The 25,470-nt window shown below is 38.1% G+C and overlaps 1 protein-coding gene across 1 annotated transcript in view; it reads left to right on the top strand.

Moving 5' to 3' along the window:
- MPPED1 (metallophosphoesterase domain containing 1) overlaps positions 1 to 25,470 on the top strand; it is a 65,319-nt gene that overhangs the window by 4,561 nt on the left and 35,288 nt on the right. The window contains exons 2-3 of the mRNA XM_082072213.1: positions 9,951 to 10,216; positions 15,355 to 15,540. Coding sequence (XP_081928339.1) covers positions 10,065 to 10,216; positions 15,355 to 15,540 — 338 coding nt within the window. The 5' untranslated portion in view covers positions 9,951 to 10,064. The remainder of the gene's footprint in view (positions 1 to 9,950; positions 10,217 to 15,354; positions 15,541 to 25,470) is intronic.

Here is a 25,470-nt window from a genome sequence, read left to right as displayed (position 1 = left end):
TTGATAGTAAAGCAAAAAATGCTCACTTGGAGCTTATCTTCACTGTATTGCTCTTCTGAGTTTTGACCATCAACACTTCATCCCTATTATGATTAGTTTTTGGTAAAGTTTAAAATGACTTGCCTAATGTAGAGGGTTGGGATGGATTAAAACTCAACCACTGCCAGTAATTAGCAGTCTAATACCTTGAACAAGAAATGAAACAAAAAAATGTCACTTTCAACAGATTTCAGTGGAAACCTCAGATTTGGCAACACAAAAAAACGTTCTGGTTTCACCAGGTCAACTAAGTAAAACAGAAGGGAAAAGAAAAGCCAAAACCGTATAGTGGGTGCATTTCACTACTTGGATATTTTCCTCCTAAATATTTTTTCATTCTGATCTCCCTTTACTTTCCACCCCTGAACTGTTCAGCTTTATTTTAGCATCTTTCGCATCACGCAAAAATTTGTAGTCACTCCAAATAAAATTTGCCAAGGAGTTCTTCAGGCAGCCAGCCTATCGGCTGATGCACAGTGCACACAGCCCGGAGTCCCAAGTCAGTGCCTGTTCAGCCAGCATGATGGCTTCTACCTGAGCCAGCCTGGCTACCAGGGAGCACTGGGAGCACACTCTCCGAATAGCTCTTCTGAATCTTGCTTCTTTTATGAGTACCCTCTTCAGCTTCAGGGAGAGCACTGATTTGAAGCATCCCTGTGTGAGAAAGGTGCTGTGGGACTGGATGCTTTGCTAATCAGTAGGCTCCATTTTAGGTCTTAGGGAATATCCAGAGGTCTTTAATCTGAAATGCTCCCCTCCCAGGACTGTGCGTCTGGCACTCCCCCCATACTATCTCTTTTTCTTTGAAGGAAAGGAAAGGGTTTAGTTGCCTTTGTTTCAGTTTCCTGTGGACCACGTAGGAGGGCTCTTTGTAGACATGACTTTATGGGTAGGGAGGAGTGAGTGCCCCAAACAACTGTTGAGTATTTTTTCCTTACATCAGTCCCGGGGAGGATATCTGGAAAAATAAATAGAACAAACCAAGTGACTCCCTGAACATTAATCGGCTGACATGCAGGATTTCAAAGGAATGGATGCAGCTAAATGAGTGAAAAGCAGAAACAACAAAATCAATAGGACAGTGTACTTCATTTTCAAAGTTTTGTGTCTAAGAGAAAAAAATGTAGCTGTTAAGGATTTGCTTGATTCATTTTATAATTTAACTCCTGGCCTTAATAGAAAAAGATACAGTGATCTCAGAAGTAGTATCACTATAAATACATTTACATGTAAGCTGCGTTCTGCTTTCCACTTTATATATATTTGTGTGCTGCTGCTTTGGCATTTCATTCATCTCGAACTACAAGAATAGATTGCCCACTTCTATTTTCCATTCTTATGTATTGACATAGAGATCAGCAACCTCTCAGGAGCTGTTAGTGTTAGGTTTCTTTCTGAAATCAGATGACAATGTTGGCAATAGAAATTCATCTGCAGCTGAGAGGTGCTGCTGCACAAAAAGGGAAGACCCTGGGTACTGTCTCACCAGTATTAACGTGCCTGTGGATGAAGCAGCAGCTCCCAGCTCCTGCTAAATTCGGAGCAGGGGAGTTGCTGCCTCTGCTGCTGGCTGTTTCAGGGGTGCTCTGTGCCATTCGCCTCCACCTTGAGCCACCCCAGCACCTTTGCCATCCTTCACCGACCCCACCGACTGGCACCGCTGGTGACAAATGCTGCTTCTGAATGCGTGCGTGAAAACTACTCGAGCTGTCTGCTAAAATAATCCGCTGCTCAGTGTTAGGCTTTGACATATTCCAACGCAATTTTGGTATTGGAGTGAACAGCTAAGCCAGATGGGATGTATTCTGCTCTCAGATATGCGTGAATGATCAAATTGGCCAAATTCTGTGCATTTATACAAAATTTCCATTGAAATACATTTGCATAAAGTATGTAGCACAGGCAAATGGGACTTGACCCAGCGGGGCTTGTACAGGTAAAGGCTAGGATGTGAGTGTGAGGCCAGTTGTCACAAAAGGATGAAGAAAAAGAACATTTTTCAGTTAAAAATTAAGCCAAACCATTTCTTAAATATATCCTGTTTCAGTACTTTGTCTGCTCTGGACATAATATTTTAAGAGATTCAAGAGCTTAATCAGACGACATGCCCAAATTACAGACTGAAATGTAGAATCAAGTCCCTGCAACCCTAATTTACTCCTGTTGGAATGTCCATTTTAGATAATTTTGCCACATAAACTGTATTTTCAGCTATTTTTCTTTAGAATGACTATTACCATTTTGGGACTTGTAATTTGTCTTTTATGAATGTACACTTATGATTTTCAGTAAAGTAGTAGATTTTGAAATACTGCCAGAGATTAAGGCAAATGTTTTAGAGTAAGGAATGGGTTTTGTGGCTTTTAGTTATTTATTTTAGATTTTCTTCCCTAGAGGTAATTACTAAATAGATTAGCTACCTCTACAGGTATTTTGGTGTATAAATGGAGTTAAGATTTGGCCAAACCAGTATATTTTTCAGGGAAAAGTTTCAGTTTTACTTAAGAAAAATGTATCAATTTAAGTATTTTATCCAAATACGATAATGCTTTACACATTCAGACAAGATCACATGTAGGATTACAATAATGCATTTAGCCTTGACAAATGTTGAGTCCGTTTGTAAATTTTAGAGTATTGCAGTGCTGAAATCTAAAATATATTTGATATATTGTAAAGGGAACATTTAAGGTAAAAACAAAGGAATATTATTAGGTTGTGTTTATTTTGTAAATTGAATAAATGAACAGTTATTTGTATGGATGAGAATTTGATTCAGAAAATGATAATGCTGATGAGCCAAAATAAAATTAAATCTTTTAAAATAGAATATTCAGTTACTGTAGATTTGGGACCCTAGGTAGGGAAATGAGAACAAGTAATTTAAAATCATACAATCATCATTCAACATAAGACTAGCTAGGAAGGTGTCTAAATGGTAACTGCTTTAAATAAATTCAGAATTAGATTTCATAGGCAAATGTGTAATTCTGGTGTTTTCTGGATGTATTCATGTATCTCTTTTTCTGGCTGCCCGATCGGAACTTTGGCATATAGTAGGTGCAATATATTTTTGGAGGGAGCTCCACAGAAGTGAATGTTAGGGCATAGTTCCAAAAGACAAATAATTGATCTAATTTCCTACTTGCTGTGTCTATATAATCTTTTTATGACAGCTAAAGCTAACAAGTACGTTAGTGTTCTTTATAAATAAGGTAATGAGAGAAATGTGTATAATGCTTGTGTTTGAGAGCAATGAAAGAAAACTAATTTGAAGAAAAAATTAATTTCATTGAATAATTTTGTCATGCTGTATTTGACAGGTCATTATAATCAGCAGAGGGAACAATGGTGTGTATTTTAGCATGGTGAGAAATATCTTGGGAGATTTTGTTGTGTTTTTTTAATGCAGGTTAAGATAATTGTAATTACAGAGAAATAAGAGGTCTTATTTAAGTCACTGATTTTTGTGGTGTTACGAAACAGATTGATCAGCAATACCCTGTAGATCTGCAGTTAACAAGTATGTGATATATATGATGAGGCACTGATTCACATTTATAGGTGAAATAGGAGATTCTTAACAGGATAGATTTTCCATTTCTTCTCATGGAACTCAGTACTATTTTGAGGCATACAATTAGCTCAGAATTAGGCCCCTTGGTTTTGGTTACACATGTGGGAATAGTTCTGACTTCCAGGGAAAAGATATGGTCACAGAACTGAGTAGTATTTGACTGGTAAGAGTTGGCTGGCAGAGCAAACTGTCTCAGACACATTTTAAAAGTACAGTCCAAAGAGTCGCCTTAATAAATCATGGAGATGGTAAAACTTCTTTCAGCAGGAGCCACTGAAGAGAGTGGAGGCTTATAAATGGGATGCTTAAGATCTCTTTCCATTAAAGATAAACCACAGGCAAAGGTCTTTGGTCATACCACACTGGAGCATATGTGTTCAAGTTACCACATAAGGATTGTGAAATCCATGGTAAGAGCCATGGTAAAGAGTCACGTGTAAAGGTTTTATTCCAATTTTTGACCTTAAGACAACTTCAGGAACTTGCACAGCAATATATGTCCATGTTGTAGCCCCGAGGAGCATGTTGCCATCTCATGGTACTCACAGAATGTATTGATGAGTGCTTTTTTTTTTTTTTTCCTGAGAGAAATCTGCATTATATTTATTGGCTGCTTAAACCCGGGGATTTCTTAGCCAGCGTGGCTGTGAAGTCAGAGCTGTCCTTCACCGGCGGTCTCAGCATCGGAGGCTGGGGCGACAGGCCAGGCCTGGCGTGAGGGCCGGCCCCGCGTGCTGTCTGTGCTGGGCATGGAGGCCTGCAGGCTTTTGAAGGCTGCCACACTGGCACGTTTCACCACCGCTAAACCGGTATTTAGGAAAACTCATGTTCTCCAATGCTGTGCTGCCTTTGTAGCTGAAGTGGGGTTAGGTTTCCTGGCAGGATTTCTGTGTCACTGCATTCATCCTGAAGAGCTCTGGGAGGTTTGTAAGGATGGGAAACACCTTAAATGGCGCGAGAGGTTATGAGATTGTAATTCAGATATCCTCGAGGAGTCTGTTCTTTTTTTAACGCTGTTGTTCAGTTCTCAGTGACACAAATTGCAGGTACATAAAGCTTTTGCTTTGGAAAAAGGCGGCTTATAAGTGTGTATTTCACTTCAACACATTGTAGTTTTATTTCTTGATTCTTAAAATGCAATGGGAAGTGTTTCTGTTGACGACAAATTGTATTCATTTAGAAAGCCTAATGATTCCATCAGTAGAAAGGTACATGATCGACCTTAAAATCTACAAGTGTCTCAGTGACATTTGATTATGCTGCCTTCACTTTAAAATCCTCGTTCGTCAAGTGAGTCCAAACCAGGCTAAGGGGAGACTCAGTGGTTTTGATTTGCCAGGACTTCCATTCTGTTTCAGAAAATGATGAGGAGGAAGAAGAGAGTGTATCATGTTGGAAAAAGGTTTCGTCTGCAGAGTGATTTGTTTGGCTCATCCTTTCCCACAGATAAATGCCTTTTTAGGATTATTTCACTATTCATTTCCCGATGGCAGAACTGAAGATAGCAGAGTAATTCCGTTGATTGGCTTCTACCTGAAGTATCTGAAATGGGTATTTTAGACAGCAAAAAACCTTTTGCATTTTCAGCATATATCTCATAGTAAGTGAATTGCTTTACTGGTTCCATTATGTTTGCTTACTGCTGGTCAGTCTATAACAAGCTTTTTTGGGGGTGGGTTAAAACAAAAATAGTAATTTGTGATAATGAAGCCAATCACCAGTGGTTATAGGAATGTTACTATGACAATTTGGACAATTGCTGCAGAATATTCTATAGCACTTTTTGAGGGGTTTAAATAAAAGGTCTTCTTCCCTGTGTAAAGGATGACCTGGCAGTTTATAAAGAGTGCATAGTGTGCAGTATAGTGGAAGACCTGAACCCTTGATGAAGCTCTTTGAAGGGTTTCTGGTTAACAGTATACAAGATTTGCACAAGAAGCAAGTATGTCACTACGTGGTCTATCCCAAACTCATGCACTTCTTTAAGATATTTTACTGCTGTGGTCTTACTGTCTTTCCCTGAAAAAAATACGGCTTTGATGTTTTATAGTTGCATGAAAATGCCTCTTTTTTTAATACTATATTTTATTTCTTCACTGCCTCCCCAAATCCCAGTGTGTCAGACTCTCTGAACAAAACTCATGTTTTCTGTACCTAGCTCTTTGCCACTGATCTTGCTGTTGCCGACAGTTCCAGCATCCTCTTCTTTCTTTATGTCATCTCACTGTTATTAGTGCAGAATCTGGCAACTGCCTTTCTTTGGCTTTTGCCAGGATGTGCTATAACCATGTTGTGCTTCTTGACTTCCAGATTTTTTATGACTTAGTGAAGTTTATTGCTCAACAGATAACTCCTTCACAATACTACCTCTTAATTTATATCTTCTTTTTTATCATCATCATCAGTATTTTATCTTGGTTTCTAATTATTATTTCTATGACATCTGCTTAAACCATGTTGTTTTCAAGTCTAGACTTGTATTCTGTGTTGCTGGAATCATTTTCAAGAAGTCTCAGTGTTTTCTTTAGGCTTAAGACAAAGGGTAGGTGATGGAGGGAACAGTGGGGACGATGGAATGAGATATGGTGAGAGACAGTGGATGTGAGAGTGAACTGAAGGATGAACATAGAATAAAACAACATTTGTGAGTGAAGAAGTGAGATTAAAATAAAATGTTGGCTTGGAATGGAAAAAAAAAAGAGAAATACGATGCATAAAAAGGTTGGAAGATTCATGTAAAAGAGGGAAATAATTATGCCAGCTATACAAGAAGGCTGTGAGATGAAAATACCAGAAATGTCAGGGTGAAAAAGTATAAAAATCTAAAGACAAAGATTTATTTGAGGACCTCATCAACGGACTTGTATGTCTGGATTTAAACACCTGCCTAGTTCAGTTATTCCTCTGGAGACATGTTTCAGTCCACATAGTTTATGGCCTGATGCAAAGCCTTCTGAAAACAGTGGAGCAGTGTCCAAAACAGTGGGCATTTGGTCAGAGCTCTGTGAACATTTGAACATGTGCTGGAGAAAGCAGCAGAAAAATAGTGTATTGGAGAATATTCCTGCCATCGGTAGGAAGATGGCTTAGCAGATTTAATAGCTTTTTCTCAGTCTGTGATTCTAACAGCCAGGTTTGTGATATTTATTTTAGTATTCATGTTCTTGCAGTCCTTTTTACATTTCTCTGCTTTTCCCTGGCAGACATCCCGCAGCTCCATAAGTCTGGGGGAAGAGGATGGTTAGCATGTTGTTGCTGTGGGGATTTGAGTCTTAAAGCTCTGTGTTGGAAATGCTGGGCATATAATTTTAAAACCTTGCATGCTATAGAAGCAGATAATTATTTCCCTGCTGCATTTTATACTCTGGTTTGGGAAGGGAAGAATTTTTAATATATTAAAAGAAGGAAAAAGTTACGATTTGGGGGACTATTGGAAATGGAAACAGAAAGAGGGGAGTAATGGGTGTCAGTCTGGTTATCAGTCAAGCTGGAAAGAGACAGCTTGTTCTGTCGAACACCAAGCGTGTTAGTAGCCAGCCAACCACTTAGGCAGGAAAATGCCCTAGACTGAAAGGTAAGGTTCAAAGACATCTGTGTATGTTTCTGAAATGAGCTTGAATTAAGTTTGCTATTGAATTATGCTTACTGATTATGTGTGTTACAGATCTGATTTTTGTTAAACATAGGCTATTCATATGATTGCTAGGGTTTGGTTTTTTTTATTGCAGGATCTGGCTCTTTCTTCTTCAGTCTTGGATGCCTTTTATATGTCCAGGGTTGATATTGGGTGACTGTCATTTGGCAGAAGGCTTAGCAGTGCTGTGGCATCTTTTTTATTTTTCCTTACCTCTAGTGAAATATGTTATCATCCCATTTTCTAAATGTTTATATGGTGAACTTCTTGCTGAATGTTTGTGGCTAGCATCCTCTCAAGCTGGCCTAATGGTGTAATTCACACACTCTCCCATGTGCAAGGATTGATTCCCTGTTTAAAAGAACTCTTCAGCATTAAAGGGTATACCAGTGGTGTGCTGGCTGTGGTTTGTTTCTGTTTGCAAACAAATTTGTTCTTTTGGGTTAGTTTGCCTGGGTGAGTACTCTTTTCCAGTTAGCCAGAAGGAGGAAGCAGAGTTTAAAGGTGGATATTGGGGTACTTGTATACATCTGCTGTTTCTGCAGCAGATCTGATATATAGCTTGAGAGAAGTCATAAAAGACAGGACCCAAAGAAGAAGCTGACAGAAGGCGTTTTATCAGCTGCTGTGAGCTCCTAAGAACTTACTAAGGCCAAAGGGAGATTCTGGGTCCCTAAGGCAGTGCCCTAACTCCTTTTCAAGTTCAGTTGTGCGTAAAGTGGGCATAATCCCTGAATTATAAAACAAAGGCTGTGTTTTTCAGGTAGCTTGAAATCCTTATGTAGAGCTGTGGAATCATAAATTATTAATCTTACTAGAGAATATTTCTAGAGGTCACCAGTTCTAATAGTTTCTTTCAAACAGAAGTAGGTTCACTTAGAAGAGTTTGCCCCCTATAACATCTCTGACCTTGCCTATTCAAACGTCTTTACAAATGCATCATTTAATACAGGAAGCTCCTCAGGGAGGGTTCTTCACATCTGCCATCATAATTTCTTATTTCCTAAATGCAGCAATTTGTACTTGATTATTCTTACAAGGATCGTGCCTCCCGTCCATCCGCCTGCTCTGGCACATTCCTTTGTGCTGCTGCTTGTTCTGTAGCCTGAACACGGCATCTGAGAGTGTTTAAAATCCAAAATTTTCTTTGTTGTTATTCTGCCATTTCCTTAACCACTCAGTTCTAGGGGACAGCATGGAGTCTGCTCTTTTATTCTCAAACTGTTTTCCTGTGGGTTGTTAGTGACAGCAAGTTGTCATAATTTTGCAGCCATTCAGCAACTGAGCTGAATCTCTCATTTCAGTTTCCTAAGGACAAGATTTCCCAAAACAAAAAATACACAGCCACTTCTTGGAGCACTTAACATCTGTAGTAGTTAAGCAAAGGACTGAAGCCCAGATTTTTAAAGATGCTTAGGTGCTTGACTGCCACTAGAACTGAATTGACCTAAGTACCTGTAAATCGCTTTAAAACTCTGAGTGACTAGGAAGACCTGCTGCATCTATCACTCTTGGTCCCTTCAGAATGGAAGTAAGGCATATCAGCAAGGTCACATAAAATACTTGTAGTCCTGCTTTCTAGAGACTGCACATATTAAGTGAATTGCTGCATTCTAGCATGGCTTTTCATGAAATACATCTTCTGAAGCAGATTATTTAGATTCCCTAGAAGAAAAGAGCCCTCGCTTGTATGAAAGCAAATATTTAAGACAGGCAACTTTTAAAAAGGATGCAAAATTATACTGTAAAAATACCTACCTTTATAGCTTGTAATCCATTTTTTATTAAAACTGGGAAATAAACCCAAAATTCACATGTAAATTACTTTCTGCTGTTTCTAGGGGATGCTCTTTGCATTCCAGTTGGTTTAACTTTGCTGTTCCTCTACCCATTTTCAGTGCTGCTGCTCTAGACTTGCATAACCTTCAGGGAAAAATTTATTCCCAACCATAAAACCTGTACGGATTTTACTTTTTAAATATTTAATAACATTTAACTGTGTGTTAGCCTTTGAATCACTTTCTTTTCCAGTGAATCCAGAATGTTGGGCTAGTGCTGTTTGAGAAGAGAATGTTTGAAGGGGAGAGCTCTTCTGTTTCAGGAGTTCCTTCATTGATACTGTAAAACCAGGAGAGAGTGCATAGAAGGCCATTTATTTTATTTCTTAGGATGTAAAGAACAACCGCTTGCAATGCTTCCCAGTAATAAATGGCACCGACTTGCTGAAGAATTGGTTGAACTGATTCTTGTTTAATTAACTTGCATTTTAGTCTTGTACAAAAATGTATTCAATTTCGGGCTTGGTGGGCCTTTTTTGAAAGAGGATGGGGAATAAACATTCAGCAATGCAATAAAGAAAAAAAAGAAATTAAATGATTTTGTTGAAGAAGCATTATTATTTGACACACCATTCTGAAGAATGGCTGCCTTGTCTTTTAGATTTGTGTTAGATGTCTGAGATATTTGAGCAAGTTGCCCCTGTGTTTCTTTAACGAGTTTACTTCCACTCACTGCTTCCCATCCCCAACTAAAGTATGTTCATCAAAATGCTGAGGTGGAAGGATTTGTGATGGGATCTTTGAGCTGTGTGTCTTCGTCCCTCCACGTCCCCCCTTCATCTTCATCTCATATTAAATAATGCAAATTCCAAACAGATTAACTGCCGAACAGTTATGCTCCATCTCTTCAATCTGCTTGTAGGTTTTTTGAAGAGGAGCGTGCTGAGTAGGTAAGGAGATGTCATGGTCTTCTTCCGTCGATGTAGGAAGATAGCAGATATGATCGCCTGAACAAAACAAACCCTGCAGTGCAAGCATGGCTTTCGCCCAGTCGCACATTATGGCAGCTAGAAGGCATCAGCACAGTAGACTTATAATTGAAGTGGATGAGTACAGCTCCAACCCCACACAGGCTTTCACGTTCTACAACATTAACCAGGGACGTTTTCAGCCCCCACATGTGCAAATGTAAGTATTATAGTTTTGTTATTGCTCCAGCACAGCCTTTTGAATTGTTATTGCCTTGTCGATGTGGTATTTGATGGATCAGTCAAAAAGAGCTTAAAGAACACTGTTTTGCCGACTTCCTAATAATAATTACAATAAGGATACAAAATCAGTCTGTTTGGAAAGTACAAGTACTTTGCTAAAGGATGGGGAAAAGATGACTCCACCAGTGTAACTTCTATACATAATATGTATTACAAAAAGAAATAACAAGCAGTGGTAATAAAATAAGAGATGCTTCAAAGATTATACTTTCTGCAAACTTAATAACGTTTGTTTGCATTGTGCACTTGCTTATTGATGTAAATGGCTATTGAAAATACCAAGCCTGTATCTGTACAACACATACTGTTTGGTTAGTTATATTACAGCTACATATAAGGGAGAAATCACATCAATAAATAAGATACTGTGGGCACCCATCCGACAACTTACTTTCCTGTTGATGTGCCGAAGATGCCAAGTGCTTAAAGAGTAATTAAAATAATGTGTTTGTTTCTGACTTCTTATATAATGACAACATCAGTAAAATTAACTGCTCTAAATGATTTACTTGTAATGTAAAGTGGAGAATTATAATTACAAAATGAAACCTGCCATAAAGTTTAAAGCCAGAAGGAAGAACAAAACAGTAAAGCTATTACAAATAAATTAAGTATAAAATTCTACTGTAAAATACTTTTATAGGGAATAAAAATGTCTGCACCATTTTATTGTGTTTATTAAAGAGAGAAGCAGCCTTATCTTTAGATCAGGAGGCTGGTTTTCATTTTTTTTAAAGGAAATTTTTTTCCTTTAGGAAGACTGAATAATCACCTCATGCACATTTTTATATTTAATATGATTTGATAATTTACAAACGTAGGCCATGATTTCTGCAGTTAAAAAACCCCAGCAATTATGACTGGCTGAATGATCTTTGTCTATTTAGTGAATGCTTATGTGCATTCATTGGCGTAAACAAAATATTATATTAGAAAATTCCAAAGGCTAACATATATAACAGGGTGGCGAACAAACACTCAGTTTGTGGGGGCATTGTATTAGCTTGTGGTCTTTGTTGGGGCTTTTTAGGTACTATTGAAATGCAAACAGTAAAATGAGTTGAGTATTAGCACTGGGAAACATATTTTATTTATAGAACTGGCAAATGGTAGCAAAAGTACAAACAAAAAATGTGGGTTCAGAAATACTTTTACAAATGAAAATGCCAAATGCAGGTTGCTTTATTTTTTGAGGCTTAGCCATTCTTTGTGAGTATTCAGGCAGTTCCTGGGCACTCATGAATTTTTTCACTGGACTTAAAGCTGAATATTTTTACTGGGTGAAAAATAAGTTATTAGTATTTGCTTGGTTACTCAACAATATGCTGTCTAAATTTCTAACCAGTAACAAATCATATTACTGGTGGGCTTGGACAGTCAACTGCATGATAGAAGTTCATCACCTAAGCAAGAAGTTAGAAATAAACTGTCCTTAGAAAAAGGCTTCTCAGAAGAGCTTGGAGGTCTCTCATGAATGATTAATACTGTTGAAGAAGCTTGTGCAAATAGAAGAACAGACTAAATCAATTGATACATTTGCCACAATCTGACCTACTCTTTCTCTTGGTACAGAAATTTTAGGAAGTGTTCCTGAATAGCAGCAGGAATGCTTTTGCCTCCCACCAATGAATAGACTAATAACAAAGAAGGGAAAAATAGACGGAAAAGTGTAACAAAAGCACCTTTTACTCATGTGATTGTTATGAGTGAAATCTTAGCCCTGTTTTAGTCCATGCAAGTTTTTTGTTAAGTTCAGGAAGGTGAAGGCTTTGTCTCGTCTTTATGTATAGTTCAAAATGGATAGGTTAGTGATGCTGCAGACAATCATAAACAGATTTCACATAGACCTGTTAACATCTGAACTCGTAGTAAACTACTTTAAGCACAGGGTTATTTTTATGCTTCTTTTGAACTCAGTCTTGCAGTTCTTCCTTGGTCCTCCACGCAGTTTTATATTTCTTGTTTTACTTTTTAGCACCCATAACCCCTTTCCTAGCCCCATCTCACTCTGGCATTCCTGTGCTTGTGCTTTTGCTTGTGAGATGACTGGCTTGCCACTGACAAGAAGGGTGGTAAATTCTGATAGTGTTTTCAAGTCCACCAGTCATTTCTGGGAAGTTCCTGCCTTGCTCCTTTGTGAAACTACTGAGATCTAGTGTATAAACGAAACTCTGGCAGCGATTTTGCTCTGAGATTTTTTAACTTTGCTTTTCAATTTCTCTGCAAGTTTTCATTCTGCTTTAAAGAAAAGGAAAAGCATTAGCACAAAAATAATCAGCAGATCTTTATTCCTCTGCTTGTGCTGCAAGCAGTGCATTGGGTGTTGGTGTGACAGCTGCTCTGGGAATGCGTTACGCAAGAGTATGGGGATGGAGCCTTCAGAAATTATTTCCAGTCATACAACTTAGATGCGCTTGTGAAACTTGACATATGTTTTTACCTATATCCGGCCTCAGTGTGTGCATATTACTTCAGTGTGAAAATCTGCATCTCATTTATTTGTTGCCTTTTTTTTTTTTTTTTTTTGTATTGACGCCTTTTTTTGCCATGAAAATTCTCTGGCCCATTGCACAGGATTTAAAAGTTATACATACCTCAGCAACCAGGAAAGTACTGTCCACACCTTCCTCATCCCCACCCAAACTATAAGAAAAAGCGTATGTATTATGTGCTGCATGGGTTGCCATGGTAAGTCTGTTGTTTTTTCTATTCAGCTTCAGAGGAGCAACATGTGAAATGCATGCTGCTCCCCAACATGCAATTTACTGGTGTGCTGAGCTTCAAAAGATTTCAGAAGCAGCAGCCTTAAAGGCTACCCTACCATGAAAAGCCCAAAAGTGGTAGTTTAGACCAGTCCATATCCTTAAGTTGTGCCAGGGTAGTATGCATAATTTAAACCTGGCTTAATAATATGTCCTGTAAATCACTTTGAGAAGTGCTGGGCAGAGAGAGTAGTAATCAGAAATTTGTTTACTGAACTGATGTTTAATCTTTTTAGCTTGAATGGCTGCAGTGATAGCCGGGGTCAGCTCCTCATCATTTTTATCCAGCAATCCCAGTTCATTTTGTGGAGGAACTCCATGAACTGAATGCATTACCCTTCACACAGCTAACGCCTTATGACAAGCCAGACTCAGTAGTGTAAACCCCACCATTCACCATCCATACGCCTTTGCACCCCTGCTACCTCCACACTCACCACCCATGGAACTCGTGCTACGGCAGCTATCTTCCCTCCAAAACACAGGTATTTTTAACAAGCGATGGCAGTCATGCAGCTGCACTGTTTTGGGGTTGTGACCTCCTATGCCTAACTCCCTCTGCATCTCTTTTTCCCATCTGTCCTTCTACACATGGCTGTGGTCCTCTCGCAACACGCACATTCCCTCAGCCCGACACACAGTGTTTGCAGCTGGTCTCTCTCGAGGTCCAAACGTTCCACTCTTTGTCTGCCAAGTTTTACAGTTTCCAGTACGTGCTTGCTTACATATCCCGCTAGCATGTACATAGTGCTGGGTGTCCGTTAGGTGTGATTTGATCACAGCTGGCTTTACTCCTTACCTCATACTTGGTTACTTCCTGCTCAAAAACTGGAACTTCAGAAAGACAACTACAAGGTACTTGTACTAAAAGGCTGTTTCTCCAGTGCTGCTGTAAAAAAACCCAACATTTCTTCTTCCTAAAAAGGTACAGGAAAGATGGGTACAAAATAATTTGTTATACTCTAATTTTGTAGTTATATTGTAGAAAATGCTAAGAACTTTTTCTGTATTTAACAAGATTGAGTGTCTTAGATTTATTCCTCACTCACTAATCTTGTGAAGTTGTCAAAACCAGCTCAGTTTACCTGCCTATAGAATTCTTCTTCCACTTAGAGAAAAGATTGTGGGATTAAATATGTTTATCGTGTGTCTTTCAAGCAATAAAATACCTTCTGAAAATTTACCCAGTAAACAGGAGTAATATTATTAACAGCAAAAATCTCAAACTTTTTTATGAGTTTATTTAAATAAAAGTAAGCTCCTAAATTGAAGCACAACCAGCAAGGAATAGGAATATGTATTACATACTGCAACAGTGAACAAAACTAATTTTATTTGTCCTTTCAAAATAAATATTGTAAAAGTAAAATAATTCATAACAATTTTCTATATATCTCTAGTTTCTAGTGACATAAATGTAAATCTTGTGCATCTGGCCTTTTCATTTTATTCCACCAGAATTCCCTAACTGGAATAGCAGATATGTTATAGCTGCATATAGATACATGTGCTTCTATATATTCCAATAAAATATGGATTGAGGGTAAAAAGATTGAGTTGAAAGTAAATATTCCTCATATAGCAGAGAGGTGTTCTCTGCTTTTCTCTTCTAAATCATAAGTAAGTCTCATCAAACTGGGTCAGATCTTTTGGTTTCCTCAGTTTTGAATATCGAGATTGGGCTCTGAACAATGCAGCCGTACCCCTCATAGCATCTGATTTCATTTAGTATAATTAAGCCCAGAAAGTTGCCACATTTGTCCTAACAATAGTCAGGCTTGAACATACATTTACAGCTGTTGTCAGGAGAGTTCTTATCTTACTTGGCATTCATGCACTGAAACGTATCTCCAAAATGTGTTAATTAAATTTGCTGGAATTATATAACTTGCAGAAAAAAAGTTATGATTAGAAAAAATGCATTTAAATGTATTTATGTATCTAAATAAATCTTTGTGTACCATGTAATCATATTTAAACAATGGAGGGGGATACTACTGTTCCTTTGAAACTGGCAATGCCTTTGATTTATTTGTAAGTATTTGTTTCAGAGTTGCAGCCTTTTCTTAATCTCTTTAAATTAATCCATCTACCCTACAAATACTGAAAATGTTGTGATGTGAACATCAAGAGTTTTTACACCTCCCATTAGTGTTAGGTTTGTTTTAATAAATCCTTTCCATCACAGAGACCTAGGAGTCTGTGTAATCTTTTGTAAAGGCAAAAAATAGTATTAGAATTGCAAAGCAGATACTAAGAAGTACATAACCTTGTTATGATGCATTTCCTACAGGGTTGATCCGGTGCCCCATGATGCTCCTAAACCTCCAGGATATACACGATTTGTCTGTATTTCTGATACTCACTCAAGAACTGATCCCATCCAAATGCCATATGGAGATGTGTTAATACATGCTGGTGATTTTACTGAGCTGGGACTTCCTAGTGAAGTAAAAAAATTCAACGAGTGGCTAGGTAGGTATTGAATTCTCTGTGGATTTGAAAGTAAGTTTGTTTACTGATTGTATCTACCCTTCTGCCTCCCAGTAAAAACCATCATGCACTCAAAAATGATGAATATTAATTTGACTTTTAAATTTGAATGGCAATGAGCAGGAATCAGATTTTTTTTAACAAATATTTTTGCATTTTTCCAACTGAGCAAATAAGATTTGTGAGACTATTCATCTGTTCTGCCTTCACACTCTCAAGTGTACATTAAGCAACTTCTTGGTGTTAGCAACAATTTAAGTCAGTAGGCCTTTAATGATTTACATAAAACCTCTTACATACATTGTTATGGCTCTGCTTCCCCTCAAAAAAAAGTTGTTGTGACTGAAAACATTTGTCTGTTTAACCCCGGAGGCTCATAGTGTTTTTTATCTGAGGCTCAGCTGCACCACAATGATGAATTCCCAAACAAAGCGAAACGTGTGCCTGTGGTTGCTGTCTTGGATGTAGCAGACCAGATGTAGATGCCTTCTGTAGGCAACTGTTGGCATTGGTAACTGAAATTCTGTTCCATTGGGCAAGAGAGTGGTGATTTACATGTGCTTCGGCAATGTTTTGTATATGCCAAAAAAAATGACAGTGAAAATTGGAAGGCATAGACTGTATCCAGACAAAAGCCCTGATCGGTATTGTTCCTGCAGCAATGTGGATACCTTAATTTAGAATAAAAATTGATTCTTGATTCTGATACTTCATTATCAAAAAAAGGACGACAGGAAATGAAGGAGTTGGAGGGAGCAAGGACACAGTTTAAGGGTAATGGATTTCAGTTTTAAGGTTGATTTTCTTTCCTGTAGTTGATAGTTTTGCATTTTTCTTTTTTTCTTATTGCTACATATGACAGCATTCCACACTAGGAAGGCATAAAGTGGACAGATGCATGTAGGCTGAAATGGAATATTAAAAAAAGTCAGGACTTCACAATTTAAATATTTACTAGCAAATAATTATCAGCAAGGCTGATAAATATTTATTGGAGCTTGGGAACCCAATAATATGCCCCGCATGGAACAGTTGCGTTGTTTTAGGAGTATTAGGGTAGGGACAGCATGTGGAAGTAACATAACACCTAGAGCCCTCCCCTCTGTCTCTGTATCCAAACGCGCACAGGTCGGTTGTAAAACAGAAAGCGAATTTTAATCCTATTTTGTTGGTCTCTACCATGTATTATAATACTGTACTGAAAATAGCATATAAAGATTATACAAACCATATGGCTGTCCCTTCTAAATAATACCCATTTTATTTATCTGCTAGTGTGGGAAGAAAAGTGCTTTGGGATATTGCTAGCGAGCAAGGATGGGGGCTACGCACATTACTTGCTGCACAGTTTTTCTCTCCCTAGTTCTCCATCTGCCTCCCTGCTGGTCACAGCTGCACAGTGTTCTGAAGAAGTCCTTAAGCTGAAATCCTCTCAGTATGGTGGGGAGATTTCCCAAGGCATTTCTGTGATGGTCTCTTCATCATTTTTATTCCGAAAGAAGGCTTAATTTTCTGACTTTTCAGGCATGCTTCCAATTTCATGGTAGTGTGCGTTTTGGGAAAAGGTGATCGTGGTGGTTTGAGTTATATTTTTGAAAGAGTATCTTTGAGGTAGGCAAATTTAGCAAGTTAAAAGATTTTTTTCAGTGTCTTGGCCATTTGAAAAAATAGCAAATTTAATTTTTTAATTCATTCTGCAATATCCAGTAGAAAAATGTTTTGGGGTCACTGCATGGGTTTCATTCAGATAGCATTTAAAGTTTTGTTCCAGTTCAAAATGGAAAACTTTTATTACAGACAATGAGATTTCAAAATTGAAACTTTACCTTTTTTGGAAGTTTTTGTTTGTTTGTTTTAAATAAACAATTTATCAACTCTCAAATACTTTGAGTGTTAGCAAAACCTGTAGTAAATGGCAGAATGGTTAAAGGCGTTCTCCTTGAGAAGAAGAGATTTCAAGTTTTTGTTGATTGTTCTTGTGTTGTGAAAGGCACTAGTCTGCAACAGTTTGGAGTTTCCAGGTAGCTGCTTCCAGCAGCTGCCATGATTTTGCAACTCCCACAGCCTGCTCAACCTTCTCCTTCTTCCTTGTCTTAACATATTACTAGTTTCTCGAGAAAGTGATTGACAGACCCTGGCACAGACTTTTACCTCCACCATATTTCTTACTTACCGTCACCCAATTTCCCTGTCCATTCCTTCATCCCATAGCACAGGGCTCGCCTTCCTTCCCACTTATTTTGTTCTGTGTCAGATCTATGTCTTCTGCCATTGCTAGACTATAACTCTGTTAAAGCCTTGGAATACACACTAGAATGTTTGTTACGCCTTCCCTTGATCTCAGCTTTCTCTTAGGCACTAGGGATATCTCCTCCTCCTGCTTTTGCACTGTATCTTTCTATGTAGCATTGATTCCTACCTTTGGCTTTCTGTTCCGTCATACCCTCTTGGGTCCGTGCCACTCTGGGCTATCAGCCTGTTACATCTTTTCAAGAGGCCTTTCAGCAAGTTTGGATTTTATCTTTCTGTTCTACATAAAATTTCTGTGCCTTTCTGATGCAAAGTATATTTTACATTAACATCGTTAACTTCCATGGACCTTCTGGTTACATCGAGCACATGCTCAAGTGTTGTGCTAATAGAGGCATGTTGGCTTGTTGAGTCATACCCTAAAATATGTTCTCTCTTTTTTAGGCTAACTGTATGTGAGTACACAGGAAGGCCTGTACCAGCTCAGATAATATGTCTCTGTAGCCCAGTGTTTGTGGCTAGCAGCCAAGGTGCTCTGCTCTGTCTGCCCCTTAGTCACCTGGTTTTATGCTTTTTATCCTCTGACCCCTAAAGTTCTCCACTTCATTCCATTTCGCTTTGTTCTTTTCAGTAATAGTAGTTTTCCTTCACTATTCTTTTTCTCAAAACCTCCTCCCTGCCTTCACAGGGAGGGATTTGAAGCTTTACTAGGACTATGTTGATGCATAACTCTATGGAGGAGATTAAATGCTGGTGATAACTGGCTGTGCAGATTTTCTTGGCTTTCTCTGGTAGGCAGTCCAAGGACTTCCTGAGCCATAGCATTACTTTGTATTTAATATATAGATTTTTCTTCTCTGAGTTTTTTAATTGCCTTTTGGATCGATGCAAATTTTGAGTGCTGACACAGTCTTGCATCAGAGTTCCACAATGTGATATGGATTGTGCGAAGAACTTTGCTTATTTTGAACCTGTCATCTTCTAGTTTCATTTGGTATTTCCTAATACAGAAAGACACAATGGAACAATTTCATTCTTCATTCTGCTTAAGAATGTATAGGTTCTTCCCATATCTGCCCTTAAGATATTTTTCAGGCTGAAGACTGTTTAGAAGTCCTTAAATGCCTTTGTACCTCTTTGTTCTATATCCTTTTAAAAATGGTGAGACCAGAACTGCACATGATCTGAGTATACCACAGATTTATCCCCTGGCATAATGAAATTCCTAGTTTGCTCTCTTTTCCTTTCTGGTGTTGTGGGTTATTCTGTTTATATTTTTGACTGTGACTGAACAATGAGATGGCATTTTCATAAAATTGCCTATTATAACTCTATGAACTCTTTCCTGAATGGTAATATCTAGTTCAGAACCCATCAGTGTGTATCTGTAGTTGGTATATTTTTTCCAGCACTTGAATTATTCTGCATAAATTTATATTCAGTTTCATCTGTCCTTTTATTGCCCAGTCATGCAGTATCATGATGTACTTCTGTAAGTCAGATTTCTATTTTGCTACTCTTATGCAAGGTAGCTTAGAAAAAGAAGGGAAAAAAGGGATGAATAGTCAGTTTACAAAACTTGCCAATGGTGCCAACCTGGTAATTTCCTTGTCTTTTTTTCTTTTTCCTCAAAATGATCTTTCTCCTATTTTTATATTTCATCTTTTCCTTTTTTTTTTAACTTAGTTTCTTATCTGACTGTATTTTATTTCCAAGTTTGAACATCCAAAAAAATGAAGTGCAACAAATGTATCATGGTAGGGTCAAATAGAAGGCCAAGAGACCAGTGAAACTTTCTAACGACATTGTAAGGATGCATGGTATGGCAGCTCTGAACATGGGCTAATTTTCCAGTGTGTCCAGGAGATTTTAATGACATCACTTTAAACAGCTGAAAGTAATTAATGGGAGTCGTTTCTAAATACGGTTAGAACAGGTCCAGAGGAGGTACACACAAACAGTCAGAGGGCTGGAACAGCTCTGCTGTGAGGACAGGCTGAGAGAGTTTGGGTTGTTCAGCCTGGAGAAGAGAAGGCTCCAGGGAAACCTTATTGCAGCCTTTCAATATATTTATATAAAAGGGGCTTATAAGAAAGATGAATAAAGACATTTTACCAGGGCCTGTATTGACTGGAGGGACAGCGGTTTTAAACTGGAAGAGGGTATGTTTTGATTTGATATAAAGAAATATTTTTTTTACAATGAACAGGTTGCCCAGATGGATGGTTGTGGATGTCCCATCATTGAAAGTGTTCAAAGTCAGGTTGGACAGGCGTTTGAGTAACCTGATCTAGTGAAAAATGTCCCTGCCCATGGCAGGGGAATTGGACTAGGTGATCTTTAAAGGTGCCTTCCAACCCAAACCATTCAATGATTCTATGTAATCAAGGCTAAATAAGGTAGATTGTATCATAAAATATATCAAGCTCATTATGCACTATAGTTACTCTTGTCCTCAGATTTATCATTATTTTTGCCTTTGTTACTTATTCTCTACCTGCATATAAATCAAATATGTTGTAGGACAAAGTCATGTCCTGCTTTAGTGCACTCATCAAATAATGACTCCCAAACTGTCTCTATTTCTTATCTCCCATATTGTTGGCACTGCAGATTGCCCACTTGGCTCAGTAGCACTTGTAATTCCCCTTGCTGAAGTCTGTAATATAGTTTCCAAATTGTGTGTGCTCCAGGACTCACTGTCACTTTAAGCTTGTGGGTTACTTTCCTGGAAATTTAACTAAATAGCCGATCTGTGATATAAGCTGCAACACATGCTTCCATATTCTCTCTGAGAATTCTCTTCTGTGCATGGATTGGAAAGATGACTTAAACCAGCACATTTTATACTATGCATTGTCTCAGTGTGTTTGCTTGAGATTTTCCAATGTCAAAGTCAGTCTTCCTATTTGAAATGCAAGTTCAAGCTAAATTTGAAATAAAAAAACAGAAGGTGGCTTTGCGTTGTAGTTGAAAATAATAATTAGCTGTTCAGAGTATTTTCCTGAAAATGTTAATGTTACTTGCATATTGTACACAAACAAATTATTTGACATGCACTTCAGGAACTGACCTGGGCAGATTCAGTTCGAAGGCCAATATTTTCATTTCAGACTAAAAAGTGTTTTAGAGTGAAGATGCCTTCCCAGCTATAGTAACTAGCAGTACTAGAATTACCTGTTTCTAGTATTAGATTGTAGAACAAAATCGGCTAATTTTGGTCAATAAATGTCATCCCTACTTCTAAGTTCTTGATAAAAAAATAAAATACCTTCAGAAAAGCTTGAAAGACTAGGCTTAGCTTTGCTTTTACTTTACTGTTCAGTCTTGCAAAATGATGGTAGTTATTTTTCTTCATCTCTTAACAGGTATTTTATATTTTTAGGTTCAAGAATAAATTTAAAACAGATCAAAATTGTGTTGAAGAAGAAAGAAAATAAGCTTCAGAGCAGCAAAAGAAATTAGAATTTATAAATTGTAGTCATGCCATTTTGACCATCGGTAATTACACTATTTTTATGTTAATGTAGAAACCCCTTGAAAGAAGTATTTAAGCACTAATTATCTATTTACAAAAGAATGGCTTTGGAAATGCAGTGAAAAAACATTGAGCTGTGTAGGGATTTAGAACAGATGTCATTTTTAAAAGACTGGGCATACTAAAAAAAGTGTTGGGTTCTTTTATTGCATTTCTTAAATGTGTGATGGTTCAGATCTGTCTGTACCTCTAAGGCTCAGACAGTGCAGTACAGAAAAGTGCACTGCAACACACTCTTCAAATATTTCTCCAGTTCTGGGGAGTTAGTATGTCTTGGAGACTCGTGATGGTTAAACTGGTTGCCGGGAGTCTCAGGGAGTATTTAAGCTACATCCCTGTATTGGGAAGATGACCCAGAACAACTGTTTTCCAGGTATTCCTCCCATGCTAGTGGTGAGAAGCTATAGGAGCGGTAGGTGCTAAAGGATTTTTCCTTCATCCCCCCCTTCCAAACAGAGGTATGCTTTGGGAGGATTTCTTGCTTTTTGTACTAATACTGAGATTGCTTCTTGCCCCTGAGGGAGTGGAAAGTAGCCAGACTTCAAGATTCTGAGTCTTCGGGATGACTCACCTAAAAACGTCCTGCGATTTTCATAAATACTGAGATCCCTGACCCCCCAAATAAGCAAGTGAGTACAAGTAAACAGTCTTATTCCAGACTAGCAGACAGGTGTGGCTTTAGGAAGGCACTCAACCCAGAAGTGTGGGGAGCAACCAGGGAACTGAAAGATCTGGAATATTGATTTTGTGAACTGTCATTGCCTCTGGCAGAGATATTTGAGAAAACCTGAGGAAGGCAGGCAACCATATTCTAGTTTGTCCTCTTCAGGTTTGACAGCCTCTTTATTGTTCCCCCTTGTAAAATTGTGAAAATGATGCTTGATCCCACCTACCACATGAATGTGTTGGACTATTAATTATTCTCAGTACAGCGCTTTGAACACCTACTGCAAAGCACTACACACAAACTTTAAGTATTGTTATTGGTGTGGTGCATCTCGTAGAGTGACGTGACACACAGCTCTTTGTAGTCTTCCCTTCCAGAGGTGGCAAGCGGGAGATATTTGTTGGATCTGAAGATCTGAATAGGAATATGTATCAGTGTGCAGAGAGATCCATGTAGGAAGTCTTAAAGATTTTTTCAGTTGCTACTTTTTAACACAGTTCTCCATCTCCTTTGCTTTCATTGTCCCCAGATATATGTTGTAAACCAAAACTAAAATATTCCAAAGGGCAAAAAAGCTGTTGTAGAAAAATTATCTCCTCAGAAAGGTGTATTATTCAACTCTATATTCCAGGAAGTAAAAAAGAAAAAAAGCTACAATGGACCCTGTGACTTACGTAGTTGGGGATTCTCAAACCATTAATTGGCATAATCTAAGGGGACATATCCAAGGAAGGTTCAATCTAGGTAAACCCTGCAGTCGTATAATTTTCTAGGCATCTGTTACTGACCACTAGTGGACAGAAGGTACAGAGCTATGTAATCTTCTGGTTTGTCTGACTACAGCTACTCTAGGGGCCTAGTTTGCAGCATGAATTGGGCTGGTTCAGCATAATTACAGGGTAATTAAATAAACCAGAGTAAAAGGAAGCCACTTTTTCTTTAGAAGTAATTTGGGCCAATTATTATACATATGTGTGGGTGCATATAAAACACAGTATATCAAAGAGTCTACGTTGGACTATTATCAGATTTTTTTTGTTTGATTTGTCTTTATGTATTTATTTTAAGAAATCCTGTGTTGCAAATTTGAGCAGTGTTGTATGTGTTTGCTGTTTTAGTGTTTGATACAATTGCTGGCTTTTACAATGCGAGAATGTCTAGAGCTAGCAGGTTATGGATGACTTAGGAGGGAGTGTTCATTTACAATGTTATTCCAGATTACGCACCATACAAAAAGTATGTTAATGTGAATTTCCCAGACATCAGCCCTAGTGTTTAAACACAGAACTGTCAAAGAGATGCTAAAAAAGCAATCTGAGACAGTTATGCAGTCTTTTTACTATATCACTCACTGCTCTATTCTAAAAGGTTGAAATGAGAGGGAAAAAGCGTTAAGTGGGCACTTATATGATTGTCACTGCTTTTAATGAATACTAAAAATCCTGCTCAGTACAATAGCAGGAGAGAAGCAAAGCACATCTGCTGGTACAAGTTTGCATTTATCTTGGTGAAGTTGCAAGTTGATAACAATTGTAAGCTCCAAAGGAGGTCACTGGTTGATAAGGATGCCTGACCTCTTAGTACAAGAGGAGCCTGGAGTATAAACATCATGCATTTGCTTTTGAATTATTTGCAGTGTTGATCTAACTTACAGAGAAGACAACTAGCTGATAGAATGGGATGGATCTTTAAGCACACAGAATTATACTTTGAACAAACTCAGATGCAGAGAAATAGCAAACAAAGGCACATTGTGCAGTGCTTTGCATTATGCAGTTTGTAGTTCAAGTATTGGTTTCCAAGCATTTCAAGTTATTTTGTAAAAATTATGTTCACCATAAAAAGGACCTACTGTAGTTTAGAAGTTAAGAATTGCTGTAATAATTTTGTAATTGGTGCATAAACATGCAAACAATTAGATGTTCAGTTGATTTTCTTAATTAGTAATCTACAGTAATGAAAGGAATAAACAAAGATGTTACCAGCTAAACAATATATATACTCTTACGCAAGTTATATTACCAGAACTACTGTCAGATTCTTAAACGAAGCAAACAAAGGGTAAGAAACTTTCTGAGGAGGGCTCGCCAGAACTGCCAAAAATTCCATGTTATCTAGTTAAGAAGTTAGTAAGAGGATAATACCATCTGGCTATATATAAGCTAAATATGACATCCCAGGCTTTTTGATAGTAAAATAATCTCAAATAATGATGACATTGATTTAGGAGATTTGGGGTAGAATGTGCGTGATGAATTGTTCTGGGAGCAAAACCACTCTGCTGCCTGACTTATTGGAGTTTGTCTCGTAGACTTCTGTGGGTTCTTAGGTGTCTCATGAGATACTGAAGGTGTCCAATTCCTTTGAAGCCTCTCCTTCAGACTTGGCGTTAGTGTTCTTAGACACTTACAGGAAAGTCAAAGGAACATAATTATCTTTGAGGCCTTTTCTCCTCTGCTGAATACAGTAAATGACTTTTGAATTTATTGGGTGTTTTCAGAGGCTTATTGAGAGACAAGCATACAGGAGTGTAAAGCATCGTACTGATACAGATTTTGTTTCTGTGAGAAAAAGACACTCTTTGCTGGAACTGCTAAAGTGCAAGATAATATGTCTCCAGCATTTTTCTGCATACAGGTTGCAATTACAAAAAAGGGAAGGGAAGGGAAGGGAAGGGAAGGGAAGGGAAGGGAAGGGAAGGGAAGGGAAGGGAAGGGAAGGGAAGGGAAGGGAAGGGAAGGGAAGGGAAGGGAAGGGAAGGGAAGGGAAGGGAAGGGAAGGGAAGGGAAGGGAAGGGAAGGGAAGGGAAGGGAAGGGAAGGGAAGGGAAAAAATGAAGAACCATGTAGCAGAGAAGGAGAAGGAAGGGAAAAATCTCTTATCCCATGTTAAGATAGAGGCTGAAAGAGTGGGTGGTGTCTTGAAGCCCCATTCCAAATTGGCAGAAGGTGCAAGTTGGATGTGGCCTGAAAGAGAAAGCCCTGAAGCCCAGGACAGAATTGGAGCCAGTGGGTTTCTGACAGAATTTTGATGTGTAAACATTTCTGTTGATTCCAAAGCCAAATAGGGTGAAGTGGCTAGAGGTTGATTATGGAGGAAAATAATTTTAATCTCTTGAAAGTTAGACATTATGGGAGGGAAAAAACCCTTTATTTTAGAAAAAAAAAAATAATGAAATTTTGCTTGGAAATGATTATTTTATTCACCCCAAAATATTTTAAACTGACATTTTGCTTCAGTTTGTTTCCTTGGTAATGTCAGAATCACTACATGAATTTCCAAATATATCCCATTCCATCCAAGTGGTATTTTAATAGAGAAAACTGTTTAGGTAAACTTTTTCCTACCAATTCTAGGTGTAGTTCATCTCCAGGCTATAGGGATATTTTAGAAGAAACTTCTCAGGTGCCAAAACCAGGGGGATCCCCGATCTTTGGGCAAAACCACTTGGCTTGTTTCGGC

Source organism: Streptopelia decaocto (assembly GCF_964273445.1).
Source record: "Streptopelia decaocto genome assembly, chromosome: 1".
NCBI lineage: Eukaryota > Metazoa > Chordata > Aves > Columbiformes > Columbidae > Streptopelia > Streptopelia decaocto.
This window is presented reverse-complemented; position numbering and strand designations above follow the sequence as displayed.